General features: G+C 39.8%; 5 protein-coding genes and 1 pseudogene across 5 annotated transcripts in view; 5 read left to right on the top strand and 1 right to left on the bottom strand.

Moving 5' to 3' along the window:
* Positions 1-26813, top strand: part of LOC144629934 (inhibitor of growth protein 1-like) — a 212108-nt gene that overhangs the window by 145631 nt on the left and 39664 nt on the right. The window lies entirely within an intron of this gene.
* Positions 8533-10299, top strand: LOC144630464 (BTB and MATH domain-containing protein 36-like). The gene has a single exon (XM_078488823.1). The coding sequence runs from the start codon at positions 8727-8729 to the stop codon at positions 9642-9644; it is 918 nt and encodes a 305-aa protein (XP_078344949.1). The 5' UTR covers positions 8533-8726; the 3' UTR covers positions 9645-10299.
* LOC144630465 (uncharacterized) lies at positions 10309-11454 on the top strand. Its single transcript, XM_078488824.1, has one exon. The coding sequence runs from the start codon at positions 10377-10379 to the stop codon at positions 11292-11294; it is 918 nt and encodes a 305-aa protein (XP_078344950.1). The 5' UTR covers positions 10309-10376; the 3' UTR covers positions 11295-11454.
* LOC144629743 (BTB and MATH domain-containing protein 36-like) lies at positions 11644-12940 on the top strand. The gene has a single exon (XM_078487959.1). The coding sequence runs from the start codon at positions 12032-12034 to the stop codon at positions 12938-12940; it is 909 nt and encodes a 302-aa protein (XP_078344085.1). The 5' UTR covers positions 11644-12031.
* Positions 15097-16132, top strand: LOC144629742 (BTB and MATH domain-containing protein 36-like; annotated as a pseudogene).
* The window catches only part of LOC144629937 (uncharacterized), a gene marked incomplete at its 5' end in the record, with an annotated part of 30088 nt that continues 26460 nt past the window's right edge, over positions 23186-26813 (bottom strand). The window contains 2 exons of the mRNA XM_078488195.1: positions 23186-25202; positions 26035-26207. Of these exons, the coding sequence (XP_078344321.1) occupies positions 23308-25202; positions 26035-26207 (2068 nt within the window). The remainder of the gene's footprint in view (positions 25203-26034; positions 26208-26813) is intronic.

Here is a 26813-nt window from a genome sequence, read left to right as displayed (position 1 = left end):
TGCTGTTTTTTTTTTCGAGGTTTCACTTGACCTGTGGGTGTAAACTTAAAATACAACCGAGGACAAAACTATTTGAGACAAACGCGAGTTTTGCACAAACAAAACTCTTTCTTGAATAAAAACATTCACATTTTGTCATTTTTCCCTCCCGTTCAAAGTTTTTTAGCAGGTTGTTTTTAGACTCAAGGGGGCCCCAACATGACAGATTCCTGGGGATTAGTTGTCCTAGCTTCACGTGCTTTCCCTAATCCCCTAGATTTGATTTGCAGTCGCCGGACTAGCATCGCATCTTGAGGGAGTATGGAGTAACAATATCCCTATCAGTCGCGCAATTCATTGGCGCAATTCTTGGAAGAATTGAGAACTGACTACATTCGTAGATAAACCCAGGACTGTAACGACAAAGGAAGAAAGAGTCGTGATGCCAAGCAATTAATAGCTCGAATTCTTCCTGCGCTATGAAACCGATAGGGCTATGTATAGACCAGTCACTCTGTTTTACTCTACTGACTTATTGGCTAAGTGCATATAGTTAAACCAGGAGCTCGGTGGTTACATTTAAACTATTCAAAGCTACTGAGTCAGTTAGTCTAAAGGTCTAACAGCTCTAATTTTTACAGTTCTTGTGCAACTTCGTGTGAAAATGTTTTTTTTGTTATAATGTTGTTATAATGTTGTTATAATGTAACCCCGGTATGACAAACCTCCGGATATAACGGTCAATTAGTTGTGGAACCGAAAGAGTCGCCTGTACTGTCGTGAAATGTAATAAACGTCGTGAATTGTAATACCTGTCGTAAATTGTAATAACAGTTGTCGTGAATTGTAATAGCTGTCGTAAATTGTAGTAACAATTGTCGTGATTTGTAATAACGCACCTATCGCAAATTGTAATAACACATTGCCGTATTTTGTAATACTCCGAGCTGTCGTAAATTGTAATAACACATTGTCGTGTTTTGTAATAATCCTTTAAAATGAGAATTAGCAATCATACAGAAATCTGGTTTTCATTTTCTATAAGGAAAAGCAGTTAAAGATTTCGTGGTGTAAATTTATTTTCCTGCATGGTATCGTCATGAGGTTTATTCAACATTATTAACCAACTACTCACCAGAACTGCGACAAAGAACTGCAGCAAAGCACATTGTAAGGAAACGTGAAGTTACATTTGTTATTCCTCTAGGCGGTTTTTAACAAGTAATTGGTCTTCATTTTAATTTTTGTAAGGGAAAAACAGTCTAAACATATTTTCATGATATTTAGCTTGTCTTTTCAGTGTTGAGCCACTCCACCTTTTATCTCCCTTCGGTGTCGTCTGGCCGACTTAAATTTTCACGTTAAAAAAAGTAAAACGAGCTATGTGGAAGATAATGACGTAGTCAAACACAACAGTTTAACGGCATTTCTTAACACTCAATAGTAGTAATGGCGGTTCTTCTTTCTTTTCTCCGTGTTTTCGTTTAATTTTTAAAACCAAATCGACCTTGTCTTCCTCAATATCCATTGCCGTCATATTGATTTTGTGACCAGTTCTTGTTGTTTTCAGGCTCCACGGCAATGACGCTGTGGTATCAGACCAACCATTGAAATTCCGAACTCCTCCTATTTTCACAGTGATGTTCAATTAAATAATTTTGTTTGGATGGCTTTTTTTATTTTATTTTGGCTGAAAGAATTGTCCGGTGAATATCCCTTTTTATAATATTATCGGCGAAGAAAGGTTGAAGCCAGATAACAAAAAAAATGTTAAAAAGGTAAAAACTAAGAAACAGCGAAGTTAACCTTTCACACTCCGTGCCAACCTTCCTAAGAGTGAGGGGCTGGGCAATGCAATTAAGGTCATTAAGTAATAAGGTACCATTTCTACCCTTTTATTAAAAAAAAAAAAAACTAGCTGTGTACCTGAATTTTGTTTTGTATTTTCTTTCTTTTTTCAAAATAATGCACATTTTTAGAAAAAAATGCCGGAGCCTCTCACTAATTCCCTTGGCTGTACGTCGCCAGAGTTTAGGGGGTCGTTCTTGGACTGGCACTAGTTACGAGCGCGAAATATTATTTTTTCAATGTAGTTTTTCTCGTTCCAACAAATTCACCATTAAGCATTACCAAACGATCAAAAATGGCCTGCCAGGCTGCCATTTGAAACTGCTCTAGATCTAAAGTTAAGAATAGAGTGTGATAATACTGCTTATTACAAAACACGACAATGTGCTATTACAATTTACGACAGCTCGGAGTATTACAAATTACGGCAATGTGTTATTACAATTTGCGATAGGTGCGTTATTACAAATCACGACAATTGTTATTACAATTTACGACAGCTATTTCAATTCACGACAACTGTTATTACAATTTACGACAGGTATTACAATTCACGACGATATTACAATTTACGACAGTACAGTCGCCCACTTTTCCTAAAAACCTGCGCGCGAGCGGAAATTTATCAATTATGCACGGTGAAAATGAGAAGGGAGTTTGCCACTCGTCTTTTGATTTTTCCCAAATTTTAACTCCCTCTCGTGCCATAGAACACTTAGGTAAAGATCCGACTTTTGCATATTCCACCAGTTGTGTCATTGCTAATCGAACCAGTAAAGGCATTGACTGGGCGGCTTTGTCACGTACAAGTAATCAACCGATATTGGCTAATATAACGAACTTACGAACTTCATTTTTCGAACCCAGGCGAATTAGTTAAACCCGGGCTCAGTTATCTATTTTATGGCAATCTCTCAATCTATCACTGGAAAAACTGAACCCTTTGCAGACTTAACTTAATTTCTGTAAATTTAATTTTACAGACGTTTCTTTAAAAACAAAAGTTTGGGTCTTTAATTTTAAGCATTTCATGTATGTATAAATTTATACATCCGTTTCAGCAGACACGTTTATTCCTCACACCGGTTGTTAACATGCAAATTCTCCTCACAGTTCCCAATAAATTTCTTATAGTTTTATTTTGGAGAATTTGCTTAAAGGGGTAAGCCTCCGCTTTTTTCGATGCCATCGAAATTATGAAAACTGTACGGCAAAGCGAAATCTTATTGCATTGCTGTAAGTTGTGTTACTGGAAGTCTGGTTAACTACCTCTAGCAGTTTCATAGTGATCTCTTTCGTTAAGACACACTCCGCGTAAAATATAATACAGAAACTCTCTTGTGTAAACTATAACAACGGCGTGGCTGACTAGGGTCCTTTTACTTTTACAACGCAATTTCTCTACATCGTGTTTTCCTAAAATTCACATAACCATTATGCTTGATTTTGTATTGAAAATTACGAGGAGTAACTACACACTGATTATAGCTTGGGACATGATAAACAACGACTGCACGCTTTGCTTTAGACCTCACGTCCATACTGGCAAACCGGAAATCTCGAACTTTCCATAGAAACATTTTATATAATGCAAGCAAACTCAATTAGCAGCGGTGGCTATATTGATCAGCAGCTAGGTCTAATTGCCGTTACTGGTTTTCAAAAAATGAAATATTGTCGCTTTTACATATAATAACATTGTTTTTCGTTTTGTCACCTTAATGAAACAGATCTTGGACAGCTTCAGCCAGTTTTAACTTAGATTCGACTTATTCCTACGTTTAGTACTGTTAGCTCAGCCACGCATGTTTGAATAAACAAAAGAATAAAAATTCTCTTTAAGACAACATAACAAAGATTTATAGTTAATTTTGAACGATAAAGACAAAATAAAACACTGAAGTTCCTACTTCTATGATAATTTGCTGTCTAAAAACAAAAAAGGATAGGAAAAAATGATCAATAATTTCTCACGTTGTCTCAAAAACATGTAAAACGTGGTCACGTGACCCGGAGATAAGAGTAATATCGTATGCACCGCACGTACGTGGCGTGGGATATTTAATGTGAAATAAATTTACCTGATCGTGGAGTCGCCGCTAATAATAAGAGCAGCTTTGTTTATAGATCAAGCGACACATTAGCACATCAACGCGTAGCTTGTTACAAGTCACTAAAGGTCGTGCCATAAGCGAGGGCTTGAAGGTATAGTAGGACATTTCTTTATTTTTTTAGTTATAGTTCAATTATTTTCCACCTGTATCGAAAAAGATTTTATTAACTAATATTTTCAAGTTATGGATCGTGCTTTGTGATGTTTAAAAATGGCTGATTTAAACAGCAAGAGTAATGCGCTGTTAACTTTGCCATCGCCTATCTGCAACATTGTTACTATACTTTCCGAACAAGAAAATTCATTTCATTTCAGTCAACTTTTTCACCCCTTGACTCGATGTTGACAGATATTTTTGCTGGCCTGTTTTCTTTATTATTTTGATTCCCTTAGAAAGAAAATTGTCGGAGAGCTGAAGCCCTGTTGAATTAGAGTCGCGGCCAAGAAAGAAAATTATTTTGACTGAGTCGCAATACAAAATATTTCAATTTTCGTTGTCGATGGATAATAAGATAAGATAAGATAAGATAAGATGAGATAGTTTTATTTTAACACGGTATTTCCATCAGCCTACTTACCTAACTACAAAAAAAAAAAAAAACACCTACCTACCTAACTACAAATACGACAGAATAAAAATTCAAAACAATAGACGCCGCTATTCTTGGAGGCCGTGTTTAAAACTTACTTAAAAACTGTGGCGACTCAACTTTGCCTTGAAATGAAACAATGAAGACAATATCCTCTAGTTGATGATTGTCTCTTTTCTCATCACCTGTGCGCTTAACAATGTATTGACATTGTAAGGAGAAATCAGATTTTTCATCGCTCTTAGAGCAAAGAGGGATGGCTCTTTCAACTCAGTCGTGCCTTCAGTATCAGATAAGAAAGATCTGGAGCAACTGTCTGGTCTAGACACAATTTAATTTACAAGACAAGTAATTTATGGCCAATCCAGCCTCTCGTTATGATCAAAACATCATTAGTCATCGGATACCGTACATCAGCCGTGCTTTGTACTGACACCGCCTTTTCACCGCAACACTACAAGTTAATGTTCCACTGACGTCCCCCCCCTATTCAAAAACACCTCCGTTAATTATGCGCATCATTACGGCCTTCAGCCGGTATCTATTTATATTAACGTCAAGTGCTTTCACTTCCTTAACGTCCGCACGCACTGCTAAGAAAGCTTATTTTAACTCGATTGACAAAATATACGAGCTTTATGACGCGGGAATCTAAAACTGTAGATATCGTTTTACAACCTGCGCCTTTCGGACAAAAAGACGATTTCGACTACGGACAATTGGAAAAGATCACGAAACATGTCTCTTATTTATGTATGCCATATTGTGCTATTGATATTTTTATGGTTATATATGCCTCCTTTTTCCGTTCCTTGTATTTATATCTGAGCGATCGTGTACTATGCTCGCCATCGCCAGATTAAACTGATGCTTCCGCTGTCGCTGTCTTGTTAACAGGTGCAGGGCTTTGTGAAAGTTAACTCCAAACCACCTGGATGTGAACTGGCCAAAAAAGCCATCGGCGAGTGACGTCTTCCGGTGCAAAACAAGTAAGTATAGAATTATTTTATTCTCGCCACAAAAACATCCTGTTGTAGTGTGTTATCCGCTCGCTATAAAGGTTGCTATGAGAAATCTAATTTATTTTAGCAATCAGACCGCGTGCGCACGTTAAGTTCTCTCAGTATTTTCATAGAAAACTAGACCGGAAAACTAGTGGTCCGTAATTGCTTTCCTGTAGAAATTTGGTCTTGTGTTACTGAAGAAAACTGTTCTACTGATTTGTTTGTTCAGTTCAGGCTTTACTTGTTAAATCAGAAACTGGAATAAGAAAGTTTACTTTTCCAATTTTAATATGACAACATGTTATCGAGAATAAAAAAATCCACGATTTCACATTGGACTTGGTTAAGTCATATGCCCTTCACTGATATAGCGATAACTACAGTTTTTTTTTAATATATGAAGCATCACTCAAAGGGTTACGTGACTGTTTTTATTATCATTATTTTTTTAATTCTTCCTAATTAGCATAATTAAATATTCACCTGATAAACTGAAGAGCATATAAAACGTAGCTATTTGCGAAGTTTGAAAGAAAAGGAAGGCTACGTACTTTTAATGATGTGATCAAACCATAGCTAGTAGTTAGTAGAAGGAACTGGGTCTTTTCTACTAACTACGATCAAACGCGACAATTCACTGAAGTTTGTAAGCCAAGGCTGGGTAGCAACGTCTGTAAATTTGACGTTTACAAAAAGGAAGTTCTCGACTTCGACATGTCCCACAGCTTACAGAATGTCACAGCCGCGTATCACTTTATGATAAGTTTGTCAGCACCCGTAACAAGCAAAAGTGATATATTCGAGATGTAGCTTTGTTTTAAGAATCCTTTCTTTTTCCTTGTTTTCAATGCGGCCCACGCGGGCACTTGAAATTGAAAAACAAAAGTAGCGCTACAACACGTCCCACAGTAGCAAGGAAGTTGCATGCAAGTGGGCTCTTGGAATGATCTATCAATGGTAAAAGTCGGCTTCACCAGCAAATCAGTCGGTGCCTTACTCTGGCTAGTAGCATAAAAGTGCTAGAAGTATCAGTATTGGTACTCCCCCTGAATGGATGCTAGTTAAACGAAGGTAACCATACAGCACGTTTTTGTGAAGTTTTCTCAACAACAATTCATTGGTACCCATTGGTACACCTGGGTGAAGAGAAACATTTTGGATTGAAGTGTCTTAAGATCGCACTGAGAGGGGTACCACGGTTCGAACCCTCGGCCTTGCCACCCTCGACGTACCTACCACGTGGTTTCAGCTAATAGGAAAATCGTCACGTCAACAAAATCCGCCTTTTATTCAAAGTGCAGCTGAGAACAATACATTCCAACATGACGCCATGTGTTAGTTACCAACCTATTCGAGCTAAGGCCTCAGCCTCAGTAAATACACAAAGACCGTGAATTCTGTAGCGAATGAGAAGAAAACAAACTGTACAGTGAATCTCAGAGACACACTTACAACAGAGCATTTCATTTTCCATGATTCTGCGACCTTGAAGAAGAATTTTCAGGCAACTGACAAGTTTATGAAGCATGAGGCTAAAAGTTTTAACACTCTGTTGCACGCATGTAGGTGGGTGTATTTTCAGTTTTTATGAATAATGCAGTACTATATCCTGTTTATGCCTAATTTCAAAGACAAATTCAGCAATGCGAAAGCCTCGACTGCTGACAGTACTGTAGGACCACGTAAGGTATTCCACTGGCTTATTTTATAAGGAAGAAATGTGAAACATTTTGACTGTGAAAGTTTGAGAGAGCTCGAAACAGTTACCTGCGTAGCTGACAGCATATAAACAACGGCGAAGCCAAGAAAACGAGCGGCTTAGAAGGTCAAACGAGAGAAATGAAGAAGAAGAATGGAGGTTAGTTCAAATTGAACAAAAACAGTTCGGCCGTTAATGTTGATGATGATAGTGGTGCAACGTATCGCATTAAAAACAAACTTGATGTTAACACCTATGATTATTTTTCTTTAAATAACTCTTTTCTGTTGGCTATGTGAAAATGAAGTGAAGCGTTTCGGAATAATCAATTGCTTTCTTTATCAGCTGATGCAGGGCCCGCGCAGCAAGTTTTAGAGTGGGGGGGGGGGGGCTAAAGACGGACGCGTGAGCGAAATTAGCGGGGGGGGGTATATGCTTGAAAATTTTGATGACGAAAAAAATGACGAAAAATACATTAATAAATAGCAAACTAAATTTCATTTCCATAAAGAAACGTTGCTTAACAAAACTTGCGATGGGACCGTCATTACTCACCAATCCGTGAAACTCCTCGCTGATTGAGATAAAACCAGGACACATAAAAAGAGGAGCAATAATTTTATGGTCATTGTTAAAAGATAAAGGTCGGGACTGCTATTATCGTAACTCTATCAAATGGACTCGGCAATCAACTGAACAACTTGTTTGGGAGCCTTATAAACTTAACCCAGTCATGAGTTCGGATTGAAATTAACCAATTATGTTTTCCTGAGAGTTTCGCTTGCAAAAAGAAGCCATTTAAAAGACATAGACCTGTACTAGCACAAGGCTACAACTGAAAAATTTTTCGATAATTGTAGCGACTTATTACTAATTTATGACAATGTTTGTTGTTATCTTATCTGCACGTCTACTTTGCCAGTAACTTTTGTCCCTTATTACTGAACTAACAAAGTTTTTTGCTTCGTTATTTATGTATTTATTTATTTATTTATTTTTGCACAAAAGTGGGGGGGGGGGGGGCTAAAGCCCCCCCTAGCCCCTCCCTCTGCGCGGTCCCTGTGATGCTTACTACAAATCTACAGTATTTCGCAGTGCAGCATTTACCGATTCATTTATCACCAATGAGTATCCTTCACTTGTCAGTAAAACACAGTCAAATACCTGCACTTGATGGCCATCTCTCCACTTCCGAGCGAACATCGATACCGAACCATGCGCTTTACCCTAGTTGACACCTCCCTCCAATCCCCCCCCCCCCTCGGGGCTCCATTGGGTCGCTTAATCGAACAAAGAAGTGCTGTCTGCGCGGTGGAGTGTTTCTAATTTCTCCACACGACTGGGTACGAGTTTAGCCACGTTTTAAGGTTATATGAATACTTATTAGTTCCCAGAAAACTCGGAAGTCAACATCTTTTCGTTCTGGGAAAGCATAGTTGGGAGATTGTGTTGAATTCGTCGATCCTCAAACCAGGCTCAAGCTTTTTGCCAGTATGCAGGACGAAAATCAAGAAGCTCAGGACCTCGAGCACGAATTTTCAAAGCCATGGGAACAGAGCGATGTGGTTCTGGTCGTAGAAGGACAACAGTTTCACGTCCATCGTCTCATATTGGCGATGAGTTCGCCTGTCTTTTCCAGAATGTTCTCATCAGATTTTAAAGAGAAAGACGCAGACGAGATTCCCTTACCCGACAAGAAGGCTGCTGAAATAAGAGAGATGTTGCTGGTGATCTATCCTAGTTTTGGCAAACGTGTAAATGATACAAACTTTCAATTGTTGCTGCCTCTCGCTCAGGAATACCAGATGAAGGTACTCACAGAGAAATGCGAAGATCATTTGCTGCGTGTGATCGAAAAGGAGGACAAAATTGGTCCACTTTTTGAGAACTTAATAGTCGCCCAGAATTACACCTTGGAAAGAGTGAAAAGTGAGTGCGTTAACAAGACGCAAAAACTAAGCATCGAAGAGGTACAGGGTCATGAGTTGTACGAACAACTGGAGCCTCTTTCTCAGCGAAAGATGATTGAATTGCAAATGAGTAACATGGAGAAAACATTCGAGAAAAAGCTACGCGACGCTAAAGCTGATTTACGCGAATCCAAAGCGCAGATTTCAAAGCTGCAGGAAGAAATCAAAGAAATGAAGGCTGCGGCATCTCTTTCGTTGGGAGAGTTCGATCTCCTCGTTGATACTCTTGGAAGTCATATACGTCAAGCCACCATGCCAATTAACGATAATTATTTTTGCTTTAAATTTACAACGGAGCAAAATTTGGCAACTATTCAGAAAGACCGCAACTCTAGTACCCCCCGTGCAAAAGTATGTTGGCCTTTACAGGGGGCATACAATCCTCTAAAGGAGATTCAAAGATGGCTTAAAGGAATACAGGACTCGAAATGGGTTTCTTAATTCTATTCTTTGTCTTATGACTATGAACTGTAACTAGGGACTTGATTTTGCCGGCTCTTAATCTTTGCTTATAGCTGCTTGTACAAATCTGTTTGTTCGTGTACAGTGTCAAGAAGACATACGTTGTACTACTGACAATATAAATAGCAAAACATCAGGTTTGTTTGTTTCTGCTAAGATTACATTCATTGGTTATTTTAACTGACTGTAAAATCCAGACCTACATTGTAACGCCGTTATGGAGGGCTGTTATAATTGTTGTGTCGTGCTACAGAACAATGCGGTTAGATTCGTTTTAAAGAAGAGAAAGCGAGATAACTAACTTTATTTGTACTTATCTTTATTTACTTTTTCATATTTATTCTGCTTATTGTATTTACCAACTGTGCTGTGAAATTATTCAAGTGAATAATAAAGAATATTAAACTAGGCTACAAACTGGCAAGCAATCTCATCATAGAACGTATGCAATGGCATACAGGAATTGGGCTAACAGCTGCATTTGCAATATACCTGAGAACGCATGTATTGTTTCTCTGAGCTGTGTTCGGCAAACTTTCCATGCAAAGTACCTTTCTCCTCCACCGAAAATCACATCAACACGACTGGGTACGAGTTCAGCCTCGTTTTCACTCCAATTCCCAGAAAACTCGGAAGCTCTGGGAAAGTGTAATTTGGCGATTGTGTACAATAATCTTCGATCCTCAAGGCAGGCTAAAGCTTTTTGCCAGTATGCAGGACGAAAATCAAGCAGCTCAGGAACTCGATCACGAATTTTCAGCGCCATGGGAACAGAGCGATGTAGTCCTGCTGGTGGAAGGAAAACAGTTTCACGTTCATCGTCTCATACTGGCGATGAGTTCGCCTGTCTTCTCCAGAATGTTCTCTTCAGATTTCAAAGAGAAAGACGCAGACGAGATTCCCTTACCCGACAAGGTGGCTGCTGAAATACGAGAGATGTTGTTAGTGATCTACCCTAGTTTTTGCAAACGTGTAAACGAAAGAAACGTCCAATTATTGCTGCCCCTTGCTCGAGAATATCAGATGAAGGTACTCACAGAGAAATGTGAAGATCATCTGCTGCGAGTGATCGAAAAGGAGGACAAAATTGGTCCACTTTTTGAGAACTTAATAGTCGCCCAGAATTACACCTTGGAAAGAGTGAAAAGTGAGTGCGTTAACAAGACGCAAAAACTAAGCATCGAAGAGGTACAGGGTCATGAGTTGTACGAACAACTGGAGCCTCTTTCTCAGCGAAAGATGATTGAATTGCAAATGAGTAACATGGAGAAAACATTCGAGAAAAAGCTACGCGACGCTAAAGCTGATTTACGCGAATCCAAAGCGGAGATTTCAAAGCTGCAGGAAGAAATCAAAGAAATGAAGGCTGCGGCATCTCTTTCGTTGGGAGAGTTCGATCTCCTCGTTAATACTCTTGGAAGTCATATACGTCAAGCCACCATGCCAATTAACGATAATTATTTTTGCTTTAAATTTACAACGGAGCAAACTTTGGCAACTATTCAGAAAGACCGCAACTCTAGTACCCCCCGTGCAAAAGTATGTTGGCCTTTACAGGGGGCATACAATCCTCTTAAGGAGATTCAAAGATGGCTTAAAGGAATACAGGACTCGAAATGGGTTTCTTAATTCCATTCTTTGTCTTATGACTATGAACTATGATCTAGGGAAATGATTTTGCCGTCTCTTTACTTTTGCATATAGCTGCTTGTACAAATCTGTTTGTTCGTGTACAGCGTCAAGACATACGTTGTACTACTGACAATATACATGCAGAACATCAGGTTTGTTTGTTTCTGCTAGGATTACTTTCATTGGTTATTTAACTGATATTTAACTAATTCAGACCTACATTGTAAGGCCGTTTTGGGAGGCTGTTATAATTGTTGTGTCGTGCTACAGAACAAAGAGGTTAGTTTCATTTTTTTAGAAGAGAAGACAATATAACTAACTTTATTTGTACTTATCATTATTTACTTTTTCATATTTATTCTGCTTATTGTATTTACCAACTGTGCTGTGAAATTATTCAAGTGAATTAAAGAATATTAAACTAGGCTGCAAACTGGCAACCAATCTCATTATAGAACGAATGCAATGGCATACAGGAATTGGGCTAACAGCTGCATTTGCCATATACCAGAATGCATGTATTGTTTCTCTGAGCTGTGTTCAGCAAACTTTCCATGCAAAGTGCCTTTCTCCTCCACCGAAAATCACATAGACTGGGTACGAGTTAAGCCTCGTTTTTAGTCCATTTCCCAGAAAACCCGGAAGCTTACATCTATTCGTTCTGGGAAAGCGTAATTTGGCGATTGTGTTGACTAATCTTCGATCCTCAAACCAGGCTAAAGCTTTTTGCCAGTATGCAAGACGAAAATCAAGCAGCTCAGGAACTCGATCACGAATTTTCAAAGCCATGGGAACAGAGCGATGTAGTCCTGCTTGTAGAAGGCCAACAGTTTCACGTCCATCGCCTCATACTGGCAATGAGTTCGCCTGTCTTCTCCAGAATGTTCTCATCAGATTTTAAAGAGGAAGACGCAGACGAGATTTCCCTACCCGAGAAGAAGGCTGCTGAAATAAGAGAGATGTTGTTAGTGATCTATCCGAGTTTTGGCAAACGTGTAGATGACACAAACTTTCAATTGTTGCTGCCTCTCGCTCAGGAATACCAGATGAAGGTACTCACAGAGAAATGCGAAGATCATTTGCTGCGAGTGATCGAAAAGGAAGACAAAATTGGTCCACTTTTTGAGAACTTAATAATCGCCCAGGATTACACCTTGGAAAGAGTGAAAAGTGAGTGCGTTAACAAAACGCAAAAACTCAGTATCGGGCAGATACAGGGCCACGAGTTGTACGAACAAGTGGAGCCTCTTTCTCAGCGAAAGATGATTGAATTGCAAGTGAGTAACATGGAGAAAACATTCGAGAAAAAGCTGCGCGACGCTCAAGCTGATTTACGCAAATCCAAAGAGGAGATTTCAAGGTTGCAAGGCAAACTAAAAGAAACGGTGAAGTTCGCTTCTTATGGATTGCAACACTTCGATACACTTGTTGCCGATCTTGGAAGTCACATTCGTCAAGCCACCATGCAAATTACCGATCATCATTTTAGCTTTAAATTTACAATGGAGCAAAATTTGGCAACTATTAAGAATGACGCCGACTATACTACTCCCCGTGCAAAAGTATGTCTGCCTTTGTATAGGACACACAGTCCTCTAGATAATCTTCAAAGTTGTCTAAAAGTAATACAGGACTCGAAATAGGTTCCTCATTCTTTGTCGTATGCCTATGAACTGTGATCTAGGGAAACGATTTTACCGTCTCTTTACTTTTGCATATAGCTGCTTGTACAAATCTGTTTGTTCGTGTACAGCGTTAAGAAGACATACGTTGCACTACTGACAATATACATAGCAAAACATCAGGTTTGTTTGTTTCTGCTAAGATTACATTCATTGGTTATAATTTAACTAAGGCCATCCCAATAAAATGTTTCGTTTCCCGTCGCCCGACCGACCATTTTTTTTCGAAAAGTAAAAAAAAAAAAAAAAAAATTCCAGGTTCACTGTTCAAAGAAGCAAGTACTTCAATTTACAAGCACGCTATCTAGTTTTATTAACAACAGTTGGTATGATGTGATGTCTTTGTCTTTAATAAACATCGATACTACGTTATTTTAAGACTGTTAAGGAATAACGAACGAAAAGACCACGTTTTCGAGTTGACTTTGTAATCAGGCTTTCTTACTTAGCAGCCCGGCCTTTTCTGGAACCCAGAAACCTTCAAGTGTTCATTCTTTTTTTTTTTTTTTTTTGCCCGACCGACCGACCCACCATCACAAGGGACGAGGCGATGGGAAACGAAACATTTTATTGGGATGGCCTAACTGTAAAACCCAGACCTACATCTGTTATAATTGTTGCGTCGTGCTACAGAACAATGTGGTCAGAATAGTTTTTTCGACTTTTTTGCTTGTTTACAAGCAAAAGGAAGGAGAATAGCGGTTAAGTTGGGTAATCTGGAACCACATTCTTGTTAACTCTCGAGGGAATACTTTCCGCTGTGGGTGATCAAAGCGCGTGACTTGTAAAGTGTCACTCTATAGTTGTGCTTCAGCACTTCCGTTCTTGTAGAAAAAACGTGACTTGTCAAATTTACAAACGTTATATAACAATTAAAAACGTGAGTAGCCCAAATCTTACGTGACATAACCAATTAAGAATGTGAGGGGTTTAGCGCTCGAAGGCAGCGAAGTTTAAAACGATTAAGAACGCAATTTGTACTGGTACAAGTCTTTAGGCGCTAATATTAATTTAACCTAACGATTAACAACGCAAATTTGTACTGGTACAAGTCTTTCACACACTAAAACGTTGCTAATAGTTAACCAAAGGGAACTCATTTCGTGACAATTGATTATTTCTGCTGAGTTGCACAATTTAGAATTGCAACATTCAATGCAGGTGTGAAGTGATATTGACAAGTTTTTTTGTAGCCTGTTGTGAAATTACTTCCGGTGGAAGCAGTAAACACTAAAAGTTTTTGCTTCTGTTCAGAAGTTAATGCATCGCCATTAGAAAAAAAAAAACAGCAACTGTTTTACTGGAAATGTAGTCGTTAGAAATGGCATGTGTAGCCGTAAGGTAAAGAATAACGCGAGGAAAAGCGGCTTTTGATAATATCCAAACGAAAATTTACTTCTCAATGTGGGGTTAAGACTGCGTGACGAGACAAAAGGTAACTCTGTCGTGCGTAACCTTTATCGGGAACCCTGCATTAAGCCGAGTAGAAACAACTATTTCGATTAAAGGCAAGCGTCAAAGTTTACCATTTTTAACCAAGCCAAAGTATATGAGTCGCAAAGCGCCCAGCCGTCGCGACTGACAAATACAGCATTTCCTCCGCGAAAATAAAAAAAAAAATGCTTGAACTGAAAGACGTTTGAATTCGTCCATGATATGTTTGAACAACAATGCCCAGGATAAACCTTCTACTCATACTAACTTCATGCAAAAAAGTCGATATCTCGAAGAGATCTTTGATTAAGAAGAGAAGGCAATATAACTAACTTTATTTGTACTTATATCATTATTTACTTTTTTACTTTTTCATATTTATTCTGCTTATTGTATTTACTAATTGTGCTGTGAAATTATTCAAGTGAATTAAAGAATATTAAACTAGGCTACAAACTGGCAACCAATCTCATTATAGAACGAATGCAAAGACATACAAGAATTGGGCTAACAGCTGCATTTGCAATATACCAGAATGCATGTATTGTTTCTCAGACCTGTGTTCAGCAAACTTTCTAAAGTACCTTTCTCCTCCACCGAAAATCACATAAACACGACGGGGTTAGCCAGGGATCTACAGTAGCGGGAGCGAATGAGAGGCGCTATTCGCATGCTACGACTGGGTACGAGTTAAGCCTCGTTTTCACTCCATTTCCCAGAAAACCCGGAAGCTCACATCTGTTCGTTCTGGGAAAGTGTAATTTGGCGATTGTGTAGAATAATCTTCGATCCTTAAACCAGGCTAAAGCTTTTTGCCAGTATGCAGGACGAAAATCAAGCAGCTCAGAAACTCGATCACGAATTTTCAGAGCCATGGGAACAGAGCGATGTGGTCCTGGTCGTAGAAGGACAACAGTTTCACGTCCATCGTCTCATATTGGCGATGAGCTCGCCTGTCTTCTCCAAAATGTTCTCTTCAGATTTCAAAGAGAAAGACGCAGACGAGATTCCCCTGCCCGAGAAGAAGGCTGCTGAAATACGAGAGATGTTGCTGGTTATCTATCCTAGTTTTTGTAAACTTGTAAACGAAATCAGGCTTCATTACTTGCTGCCTCAGCTCTTGCTCGGGAATACCAGATGAAGGCACTTACACAGAGATGTGAAGATTACTTGCTGCAAGTGATCGAAAAGGAGGACAAAATTGGTCCACTTTTCGAGAACTTAATAATCGCCCAGAACTACACCTTGGAAAGAGTGAAAACCGAGTGTTTAAACAAGACGCAAAAACTAAGCATCGAGGAGGTCCAGGGTCATGAGCTGTACGAGCAAATCGAGCCTCTTTCCCAGCGAAAGATGATTGAATTGCAAATGAGTAACATGGAGAAAAATCTACGCGACGCTAAAGCTGATTTAGGCGAATCCAAGGCGGAAATTTTAAGGTTGCAAGGCAAAATCAAAGAAATGCAGCGTTCGGCTTCTGCAGGATTGCAACACTTTAATTCAGTTGTTGCCACTCTTGGCATTCACATTCGTCGAGCCATGAAAATATATGAACATCAGTTAAACTTTAAAATTACGATGGAGCAAAATTTGTCAACTATTCGTAACGACACCCGAGGAACTCCAGCCCGTAACGAAGTATGTTCACCTTTGTCGAATGCGTACAATCATCTGAAAGAGCTTCAAAATAATCTAGAAGCAATACGGGGCTCGAAGTAGGTCACCGAAGTCCATCCTTTGGCGTGTGAATACAAAGGGACTTGATTTGCCGCTTCTTAATATTTTTAATCCTTGACTATGTGCAGCATCAAGAACACGTACATTTTTCTGCATTAGGTTCGTTTGTGACTGCTTATTTAAGGTTACTTTGTTAATTTTAACTGATTGTAAAATCCAAGCTAAGGCCGTTTTAGAAAGCATGCTACAGTTTAAATGTTGCGTATTTTTTTACCTATTTTTTGTAAGTGCTTAATATATTTTTACTGTTTTTCAATGTTATGCACCTATCAATGTTAAGCCCGAGGGGGGGGGGGGTCGGGCAAGGGGTGGGGATTTTGACATTTTCTATAAAAAAAATGTCAAATTCCCCACCCCGGGACAAAATAATTGGTCAAAATCCCCATGAAAGGTGGTCAGATGTCCCTTCAAACCTTCATATATGACCAAAATCCCTACCCTGGGGCCATCACGTACGATCAAAATCCCTACCCTGGGGACCTACCTCACGATCAAATTCCCGTGGTTAGCCTGACCCCCCCCCCCTCGGGCTTAACATTGATAGGTGCATTAGCGCCTTTGAACGTAAGGAGACTGGCGCGTTATAAAATATTTTATTTTTATAAGTTGCACAACAATGTGGCTACTTTCATTTTAAAGAAAAGTAAACACGATAACTGATTGAAAATGCTATACACTTTTATGCTCAATAACCTACATGTATAATGTTTGTACTCATATTTTAAACAAAGACATTGGACGTTAATAGAGATTAGAGGCCACAAACTGACAACCTTAGATCCTATGCTACGGTGCATATAGGCATTATTAGGGGAAGTGAGGCAATAGCTGCCTTTGCATTTAATATTAAAGGGTAACATGTAATTTATTGAAATTGAAGAGTACACAAAGTTAAAAATTATATTGATGTTATAGAAAAGTAGTGGTGAGAAAGAGAAGCCATGAGATGTTAACATTGATAAGAGGGTCCTGAAGGGGTAAAATGGGAGCTGGGATTTGCCTCTTTTTGGGCTGGGAAAATGGGATTCGTGCACTGGGACTGGGATTTTACCACTGGGAATGGGACAAACACTTTGGAAAATGGGAATGGGATTTCTCTTCTTTGTGAGACTTGCCAGTCTCTGACTCTATAATTTATCACAAACACTTGAATTATCCCACTTTGATGACACAAAAAAGTCAGTTTTTTTCCATGTTTTGTCCTCCTATTGCAAGTTCTCGTTACCAGGCATTGTACTGCAATCATGTCATGTCTGTGATCAGCGATTTGTTTAAAACAATAAATATATGGCCCTTTTTATAGCCCCATTTACACGGCAGAAAACGTTTGGCACGACTTGGATAAAATTGGTACTCGTACCAAAAAAAAAGCAATGATACACTGTTTACACGTACTTTTTTCTACCGTGCTAAGGTTCGTTAAATAACGAATGCGGGTAAAAATGCGGATGCGGGTAAAAGGCTCAAAACCTTGGCCAGCATACGCGATTTTGCCTTAGTGCGCATGCCGCTATTTCATTTAAACGTCACATACGAGTCGCGCATCTTTTCGCCTTGTTCCCAGAAGAGTAGAAAAGTGTGAAGGACCTAGTCGGCGTGTGCACATCTGCCCAGCTAAGAAGCTTGAAACTAGCCCACAGTCAAGAACAATCAAATATCAACAGTTTGCCCTTTTAATTTATTATAGTCATCATATGCAAAGGTTATTAACCTGTACTTATGGAAATGAGATTTCTTGTTTCTGAACTGGGATTTCGACCAAAATTTGCCTGGGAAATGGGATTTGAAGCCTGGGAGCTGGGATTTGGATTAAAATTGGGCTGGGAACTGGGATTTAGGACCCCCCTTCAGGACCCTCTGATAAGGTCTCCTTGTTTTGAGAGCATGATTGTCTGGAGAGTCGGTCATTATTTCTATCATTGATATCGATATGGAAACATTATGTGACCACTTTTTACCCTAATATCCCCAACTAATATCTTGAGGATAATATAATCGTTAATGTTCAGGGTATAAATACGAAAGTCTCACATTGTAATCACCGACAGAATGGACGCTTTATATGTTAGGTAGCTGGAGGTAAACATTGTAGTCACCAAAATAGGCCTTCTTGGGCGTCGAGTCACATTTTATCTATTTCTTTCGATTTTTATCTATTTCCGTGATGTAATTTTTCTCAAGGAATAAATAAATTATTATTGTTGTTGTTGTTGCTTAGTCAGTGTGCAATTCAGGTGTGAACGGGTGACTTGTTTTAATGTAGCCACTGAATCAAAACCAAATGTTGCATATGGCTGGCCTGCGCTAGACTTGCTCCAAGTCGCTCGTTTCGTGTTACTTGAGTAGAGTTACTTGAGTAAGCTCGCTTTGAAATCGCGCGCGAGCGACCGCGCGGAATTTGTTTGTCCGTGCGTCGAGGAATGGCTCGGAACGAGCGACTTGTGTCACTTGCAGGAAATTGATTCTGGCTGACGTATTTTTTGCCGCGAAAAATTGCATCATTTGGTCTGCATTAAGTTGGTTTCTTTTACCGTGTTGACGTCAGTTTCGTGCGCCGTGTGCAGTTGACGCGTGCCATGGCGTGTGTTAAAATTGTGATTTTCTTCCCTTTTTTGTGGGAAATCATATTCATGGCTTTTGATGGCTCTCTCATTTCTGTAAGATTGAAAAGGGACAGGCACAAAAGAAAATATTTGTGTTGTTTGTTCAAACACTGGTTTAACTGCCGATGTGAGAAGGAAACAAGTCTGCTAAAGAGGTAAAAGCGCAACCGTGTCGCGCGAGCAGAGCGCGCTAAATCGGTGAGCAGCGCGCGCTCAGAAAAATCCACCGGTGACGCCCCTTTTGAGAATTGGCGCGCTGCAGGTGAGACAAGTCGCTCGTTCCGCCACGATCCTCCGCCATTTTGTTTCTCATGCCCGCGCGCGCCCTCCGTTTCCGTATCCAGTGGTCTCCTGCGAATCAAACGAGCGACTTGGAGCAAGTCTAGGCCTGCGCCTGTAAGCGAAAGAATTTGTTCATTTTTATTTCAATTTGTTAAATTGTCGTTAAGTGACATTTTCAGATTCATAAACACTCTGTCAGTAACCTTAATTTCATGATTCTTACATCTAGCAGTCAGAATTTGCAACAGGCAGGCCTTTAGGTTATTTTTTGCTTCATTCTTGAAATTTTTCTACTGATTTCTAGCTCTTCGTCGACGGTTTCATTTTCAAGTTAACGTAACTTACTCATAAAGCAATAGCAACTTACCAGTTGAAATATCCAAGTAGTTTATCCACTTTTTTATCCTTCAGTTACATGGCGACTGTATCTTAGCCAGAAGAACATTCTTCAAACACAGCTGCAGACAAAAATATGGACGCCATTTTCCTGCACTTGAAAAATTCGTACGAGACGAGCTTACCGGACGGCGCTCGGCGTCCTTCGCAAAAAGGCGGGAAATCCAAACAAGAGCCCAGACCTCCCGCCGATCCACACAAGTGAACAAGGTCAGTGCAACATTATTATAATATTTGAAAAATTGATATTTACTGTAAACAACCGTTGCACTAATTATTCATAACGTCGATCGGAGTTGTAATACTCTTTTTGTCAAAAATATGGCAGACAAATGGTTCGATTTTAAAGGGGAGTTTACAGCATGAAATGACCACTCTGCGCTTTTTAGTTTTGGAGAACATTAACCACGACAATCCTATGCGAAATTTTTAAAACAAATAAAAATAAATTTTTCAATCGATGATGTTGTCCTCTGGGTCGTCATAGCAACTTCATACCGTCCCCTTAGCTTTCTTAAAGTTATAAATCTTACGCGCGTATTGTGTCAGTTGCTCAAAATTCAGCTTAGAGCCTCCATTAGAGCACAATACAAGGGAGTACCCCCAGAATGAGATTTGTATACCGCTCCCTTAGCTCAAAATGCAAACCCTGAGAGATAAGGTCTGCGTTTAAGCCTATCTCAGGTTTCAATACATTGAAGGGCTTAGGAATATTTTTATCCCCCTGAATGAGATGCTAGTCCATCGCCGGGTTGCCCCCATCATTTAACTCGCCAGTACCCACTTATACACCCGGGTTGAGACAGGCACTAGGAGAGTAAAGTGTCTTGCCCAAGAACACAACACAGTGACCCTCAATTAATATTTTAAACTCAAGACTGGCAACGCAGTTACAGTTTGTCTTTACAGTTTATTGCTCATATAGCAATGGTTGTAGGGAAAAGCACATTTTTCCCACGAATAATATTGTACGAACTGGATTAATATACTTGTTATATTTCTATTAAAGTCAATTCCAAGAGTGTTTTTCTCTTTAAGTTAAGCTCCCAAAGATACAATCAAAGGGAGGGGTAGGAAAGCAAGAACTTTTCGTCTTTTTTACACGATCAGGTCCTACTCTCACAACGTTCCTACTGCAATTTGTTATAGACAGGTTAAGAGAAGTAAGTATTTCATCGTTTTTGACGACCTACTTTCCCTATGCAAGATGTCTATAGCTAGTTACTTATTAGCGTGAAAAATCTTGGCTAGTAGCTTCACTTTCGTAGTGGCTTCTGACCGAGGCTAAGATGTCTCTATCTTTTCTTCTATATTAAGGAAAATTTTTATGTTGACATTAAGGGTGACTTACGCTGACACTCATGGAATCGACTTTACAAATGCATTAAAGTATACTGAAAACACTTGAGGGAAAGTTTTTCGGCCCCCCAAAATCATACAAATACAAAATTTGCGAAGTAATGCCTCCGCAGAGTCTGACAAATGGCTTTACATATTCTCAGCCATTAACCACCTCACTGTTACGTAAATAAGTAAATATGCAGGTCAGTAGATTAACATACAATGGAAAGCACACAAAAACGATACATTTTGACAACTGTAAGCTTCACTTAGTGAAACATTCCACAAGTCTTGACTATATGATTCTATTCTTCATAAACTAATGCAAATTATTGTACGAAAATAAAGCCACTTGCTAAAAGCTTTTTTTTTATGGATTACGCTGGCATCATGATAACACAAGCCAATCAGCTGCAAGCATTAACATGTCGTCGTCTTTTATGGGAAGAAATGCAACTTTCAAAAATGTTTTCCTAGCTTTTGAGGTAGACCTTTCTCAGGCTTTTCGCTGAGAGACAACAGCAAATGTTTTAGTTAAAAAACTGGCGTGTGAAATGACTTGAAAGCAAAACATAAGAATGGGGTGGGGGGGGGGGGGCTCCATCACTCTCCCCTCCCAATGTAATGACTTCATCCGGCTCCTTTAAGAACCTTAGCAAAATAAACTTTTCCAGTAACGGTTAAAAGGTCATAATATTATGTTCATCAGATTATGTAACACCAATCTTTGTCATGGCAAGGCTTTTGAGGTTCTGGATTAAATTGCTTTAAAGATATAAAACTTCACCACACGTAAAAAAGGAAGGGAAATCTTAGGCACAACATTTGATCAAAGCCAGCAGCTTAATAATCATTGCGTTATGGTTAACATTATCAACATGAAAGCGTGAAGCATTATGATTGGGTTATTACTTTAGACTACATGTATATAAATTTGGCATAAAATGTGTATTGGTTAACTTTGGACCATTCTACAACATGTTACACTAGTGTTGGTTTGACCAACACTGAATTGACTCAACAAGCATACTACAGATAAATGGACAGTTGAATCACCCCAGTACAGCAATTACAAAAGCTATTTTTTATGACAATACACACGGAGCTTTTGAAAGCTTGACTGCAGCCAATCTTAAGGCTACAGGGGAATGGATTTTCAACCGTGCACAGAAAGGCAACGTGATGCCAGGACTTAATGATGCGTCTAAATGCTTCCGATGTCATTAATATGAACCTCTTGAGGAGAGTATGCGAAAATGTGTATGCCAACCACTCACTAAAGGATTACAGAAACGTTACCTGATAGCAAAAACAACTGTAGCATGCGTTCAAAAACAAAAAACAAAATGGTAAATATAAACTTTTTGCTGTAGTCCACCGACCCATACAAGGCTAGTATTAAGATACAATGAAAGGTGCTACATAAGTTACACTTTCTATCTATACAATTTTTTGCCATACTTATCTGAGCATCTAACTGCAAATACTGTCTGTAATTATAACAAACTTTATGTACAAAGGTAAAAGAGAACATGCTATTTCTACATAATACCCATGAAAAAATTAAAGTTCAAAGTTCCAGGTTCTTGATTGCAATTTTCTAGTTAACTAACTTTTAATTTATGTACATTTAAAAAATAATGCAGTGAACCAATTAACACACGTTCCATGAAAAGGAATCTTAACTATGCATGAATGTTTGTACAATAATCACAAATGCAATAATCACAACAGACAAGTAATATGACAAGACTTAGAGCCTCTTTACAAATGTACATGAGAGCTGAGTTTTGTCCCTGGATGAGTTTTGTCCCGATATGAAAAATTTTTTCATTTACATGGGCGTCATCCCGGGGTTGCCAGGACGTAAGTCCTCCCGAGTTGAATTCATCTCACCCGTTCTTACATTACATTTCATCATGGAAAGACTGTTTACGTGGCGTTTTTCGTCACGGTTCATCCCAGGATAACATTCCATCCCTGTGCTCAGGACAGGGACGAAATCGTCACGGGCGGGATGAGTTCATCCCGGGACAAATACCGTATTTTCTCGATTAAACGCCGGGCCCCGAATAGACGCCGGGTCTCCAAGGTGGAGTGGTAATTAAGCCGTTCAGGCATTTATTTGAGGTGTAACATGCTTCAGGTATAATGGCAAGATGCATTCATGTCACAAATAATGATAAAAAGCCCTTTCTTAATACAAATTTTGCTCGAATAAACTGCACCATTCAAATAAACGCCGGATCCACGAAGCCAAGTTTGAAATAAACGCCGGGGGCGTTTAATTGAGAAAATACGGTAATTATTATGTAGACAGCAACAAGAAAATGACCAAACACCGATATGAATTGATCCCAGGACAAAAGTCATCCCCGTACGAAAACTCTCATGTAAAGAGGCCCTTAGTGAGCTTGATGTTTTTGCTAGCAAAATAGTTTACTAGTTTAGCAAAAAATGTGCACACAAATTATTATGCCTACTTAGTTACCATCTTGTTCAAAATGGGCATTGGAAGACAGATCCATTCGCTTGTCATAGTTTTCTGTTCATGTCAAACTTTTGGTAATGCTGATTGCCGATGTTCATGTTTGTGCCATTGATGTTCTGATAGCTTGAAGCTTGCAAGGTAGGTACTGATTGGAGGAGAGCATTGACTTGGTTAAGTTCCTGGAGATTCATCTGGTCTACATTGGGAACTACTGTCATGTTAAACAAATTACTCTGAGTATTAATGGAACCATTCTGTGGCACCATGTTTGTGACATTTTGCTGTGGCAAGAAGGGCATGTTTGGCTGCTGCGCCATCATGCCAGAGTTCACTTGAGAATTTTGAAAGTTTGTGGTTTGCTTCGGTGGTGGGCTGCCTGTGCTTTGCAGCAAGTTTCTTAATCCTTGTTGCATAACGTTTTGCTTTATGGGTGGGTTTGAGTTCCACAGATTGTTGCTTGGCATGGGTGCACCAGTTTGTGTACTGGTAACTCCTGCATTTGACAAAGAGTTTAAAAAGTTCATGTTATTGTCCCCTTGATTCACAAACTGAGAATTGCCATTTTGGAACCTCACAGGAGGGCTTTGATTGTGAACAGTTCCGTTTTGCGGCCTTCTAGTAGGTGGAGCCCCAAATGTAGAGTGGTTGCCGGAAAGTTGGTTGAAGGGATCTGTTGAAGTAAAAGAAGATGAAGAGCTACTTAACACTTGAGGTTGGCTACTCTGATTTGCCAAGCTGTCAGAGAAGCTAGGAAATGAGCTTGTGGGCTGCGGTAATGTTGGTGTCACCACTTCCTGCTTGATTTCGATTTCGGGTATTTCCTCTATTTGAACAAAGCCTCCTTGCTGCAGAAGTGACGCAAGTTGTTTGTCCTCGTCTTTTCTCTTATCTGCATCTAACATCATATCGTCGACCAAGTCAACCACCATTTGGTCGGTGTAGCACATGTCTTCGGGAATCATTCCCCTGAGCTCTTGAAAGAGTTGCTGTTGCAAATCATTTTGCCTTGGCATTTGCAGAACGGGAGCTGGAACTCTAAAGTTTCCACCACCTGTTGATGTCATATCACTTCTTGGCATTTGCGGCATCCTTCCAGAGTTTCTACTTTGCGTCGTCTTCATAGCATTTGGATCTCTAGCAGGCTGAATATTTTGAGTTGGTTGCATTTGCAGAAGCTGCACTGGTGCATTTGAAGAAGCTGCAGAATTCAAATGACTCAGAGCTGGTGCTTTCTGCTGGTAATTTCTCTCACCAGTAGAGTTTGCATTGCCAAACATGCAAGGGCTGTTCATCCCGCGAACTTTTGAACCAGTAAACCCAAGACCTCTCTCTTGCAAGTCACCTTGATTCATGGGCATCAAACTTGGTTTGGTGTCGCCAGCAAAGGTATCCATAGGCATGTTTGAACCAAAAGCTGCAGAGGGCATTCTAGGGGGAGGCATACTTTGCGCATTTACAGGAGTTAGAGAAGAAACTGTAGGATTCGACTCACTATCCATGGGAATTTCTTCAATTTTGGGTGCAACCAGATTTTGGATGGCGGCATTTGACTGCAAATCGAGGTTGTCAGTGTTCAGAAGAACTTCTAGGCTAGTGTCAGGCAACTGAACAATCTCATCACCACCGGTTGCCACATACTTAACAATGTCTCGATCTAACTCGTTCAATTCCGCATTGATCATTTTTGCCCAGTCATCAAAATCGTCATCTATGGTACTTGAGGATCCTCCATTGCCAATGAGACTGTCAGACCTGGAAAGTTCATTGAGCCTGCCAGCCGAACTCCAGGTGCTGGTACTAGCTTGACCCCAAGGTTCAGCTGAAGTGGTGAATACATCGTTTTCAAGTCCGGTTGCGTCAGCCCCAGTGGTTGTTGGGTAACCGGATCGTGTGAGGGCCAATGAATCCAGAAGTGTTGGTTTAGGGACAAGGTTGTCGGCTAAAGAAAGGGCAATTTGAGAGTTAATCAAAACTGTAACAGAATTCTTGAACATGTTTGGTTATCAGCAGCCCGATTTGAGCACTTATAAGACAGTTAATGCATCATGCCTGTAACTGGACAATGTAATAGGACAGTTTACATGTAATGCTTGTAATTGGACAGTTAACACGTCATGCTTGCAATTGGACAGTGTAACAGGACAGTTTACACATCATGCCTATGTGATTGGACAGCACGTGTCATTAATCCGCGCTGTCATGTAGACTTTTGAGTTCATTCTCTTGTGCAGTGCCATTACAAAACGTCAACTGTTATGTTTTTCTTTTATGAAGAAGATTAACCAATGGTTATTTTGTAATAGTTTTGATTAATTGGTAACAGGACTTCGTGCTGTCCAATATTGTCTGTGACCATACTGGCGATTAAACAAATCAGACTCCTGCTACGTGGTGGTCCGATTTTGTTAATAACTGGTATAATTACAGACAAATTGGACTCCACTCAGTCCTATTACAATTATTAATTAAAATACAACTGGCTTTGCTTATAATTCAAGGATTTTTTCAAGGACAAAAGATATCATTACAGTTCATCACAGGGTTTCCTCCCAGCGTTAAAGTTGCTGGTACCCATTTATACATGTCCCCTGGATGGAAAGAGAAGCATTGTAACAGTGAAGTGCCTTGCCCAAGAACAAAGCCAATAACCCTGGCCAGGTGCGAACCCAGACCGCACGATCCAGAGTACAACAGGCTAACCATTTGGCCACCGCGCCTCCCACCTGGCATTTAATTGAGAAAATTCAATGTGGCTTCTGTTAGGTACTTACAGGTCTCGTGCCACTTTGGATAAACCATCACTTGGTCATCATACTGAGCGTCTTTGAGATCGCTACTGACATCAGACTCATTTTCCACCTCAGTGATGTAAGCTTTAGGATGTAGAGCCGGCTTGTCTTCTAACTGAGCCATTCCAAGCACAACACCTCGGTGTTCCACTTCACTATTATAAAGTAAAGAAGTAAAGCCTTTTAGGAAAGTAGTCATAACAAGTGTACTCGACGAGGACCCACCTTGTGTTAGGGTAGGGGGGCTATGCAAGATGCCACCTGTCTGATTTATAGCTAAATGGATAAAATTTTTTGGCCTCAAAATTCTTTCATATTAGGTGTGCATGAAGCTTGCTTGAGGCCTTACCAGGTATGTGTCCATTGGCGCTAACAAGGACTGATCATGATGATGAAGCTTGCATTGCAGCTGGAGAAATGGCACAAGGAGGTTTGAATCTTTTTCTTAGTTTCTACTTCTGATAGAGTGGGGGTTAGAACCAAGAACCATCTTTTCAGGTGGGGAAGGAGGGGGGCACATGAAAAGACTAGGGCACATGAAAAGTGTTGGATCCTGTCTGAAAACAATAGTTATGACCATTCCCCTTAGGCCAACTGGCTCATAGCACTCCCAGCACTTTACGCCGGTTTTTGTTGCATGAAGCGGCTAGGAGTATTGCTACTCCACTGGATGGGATGCTAGTCTGCTAGCCTATCACAGGTCACTCCCGGAGCATTCTGCCAGGTTGCCCCAACTGTTTGCAGGTACCCAAAATTATACC

The sequence above is a fragment of the Oculina patagonica genome, chromosome 11, assembly GCF_052425735.1.
Source record: "Oculina patagonica isolate OP01 chromosome 11, crgOcupat, whole genome shotgun sequence".
Lineage (NCBI taxonomy): Eukaryota > Metazoa > Cnidaria > Anthozoa > Scleractinia > Oculinidae > Oculina > Oculina patagonica.
This window is presented reverse-complemented; position numbering and strand designations above follow the sequence as displayed.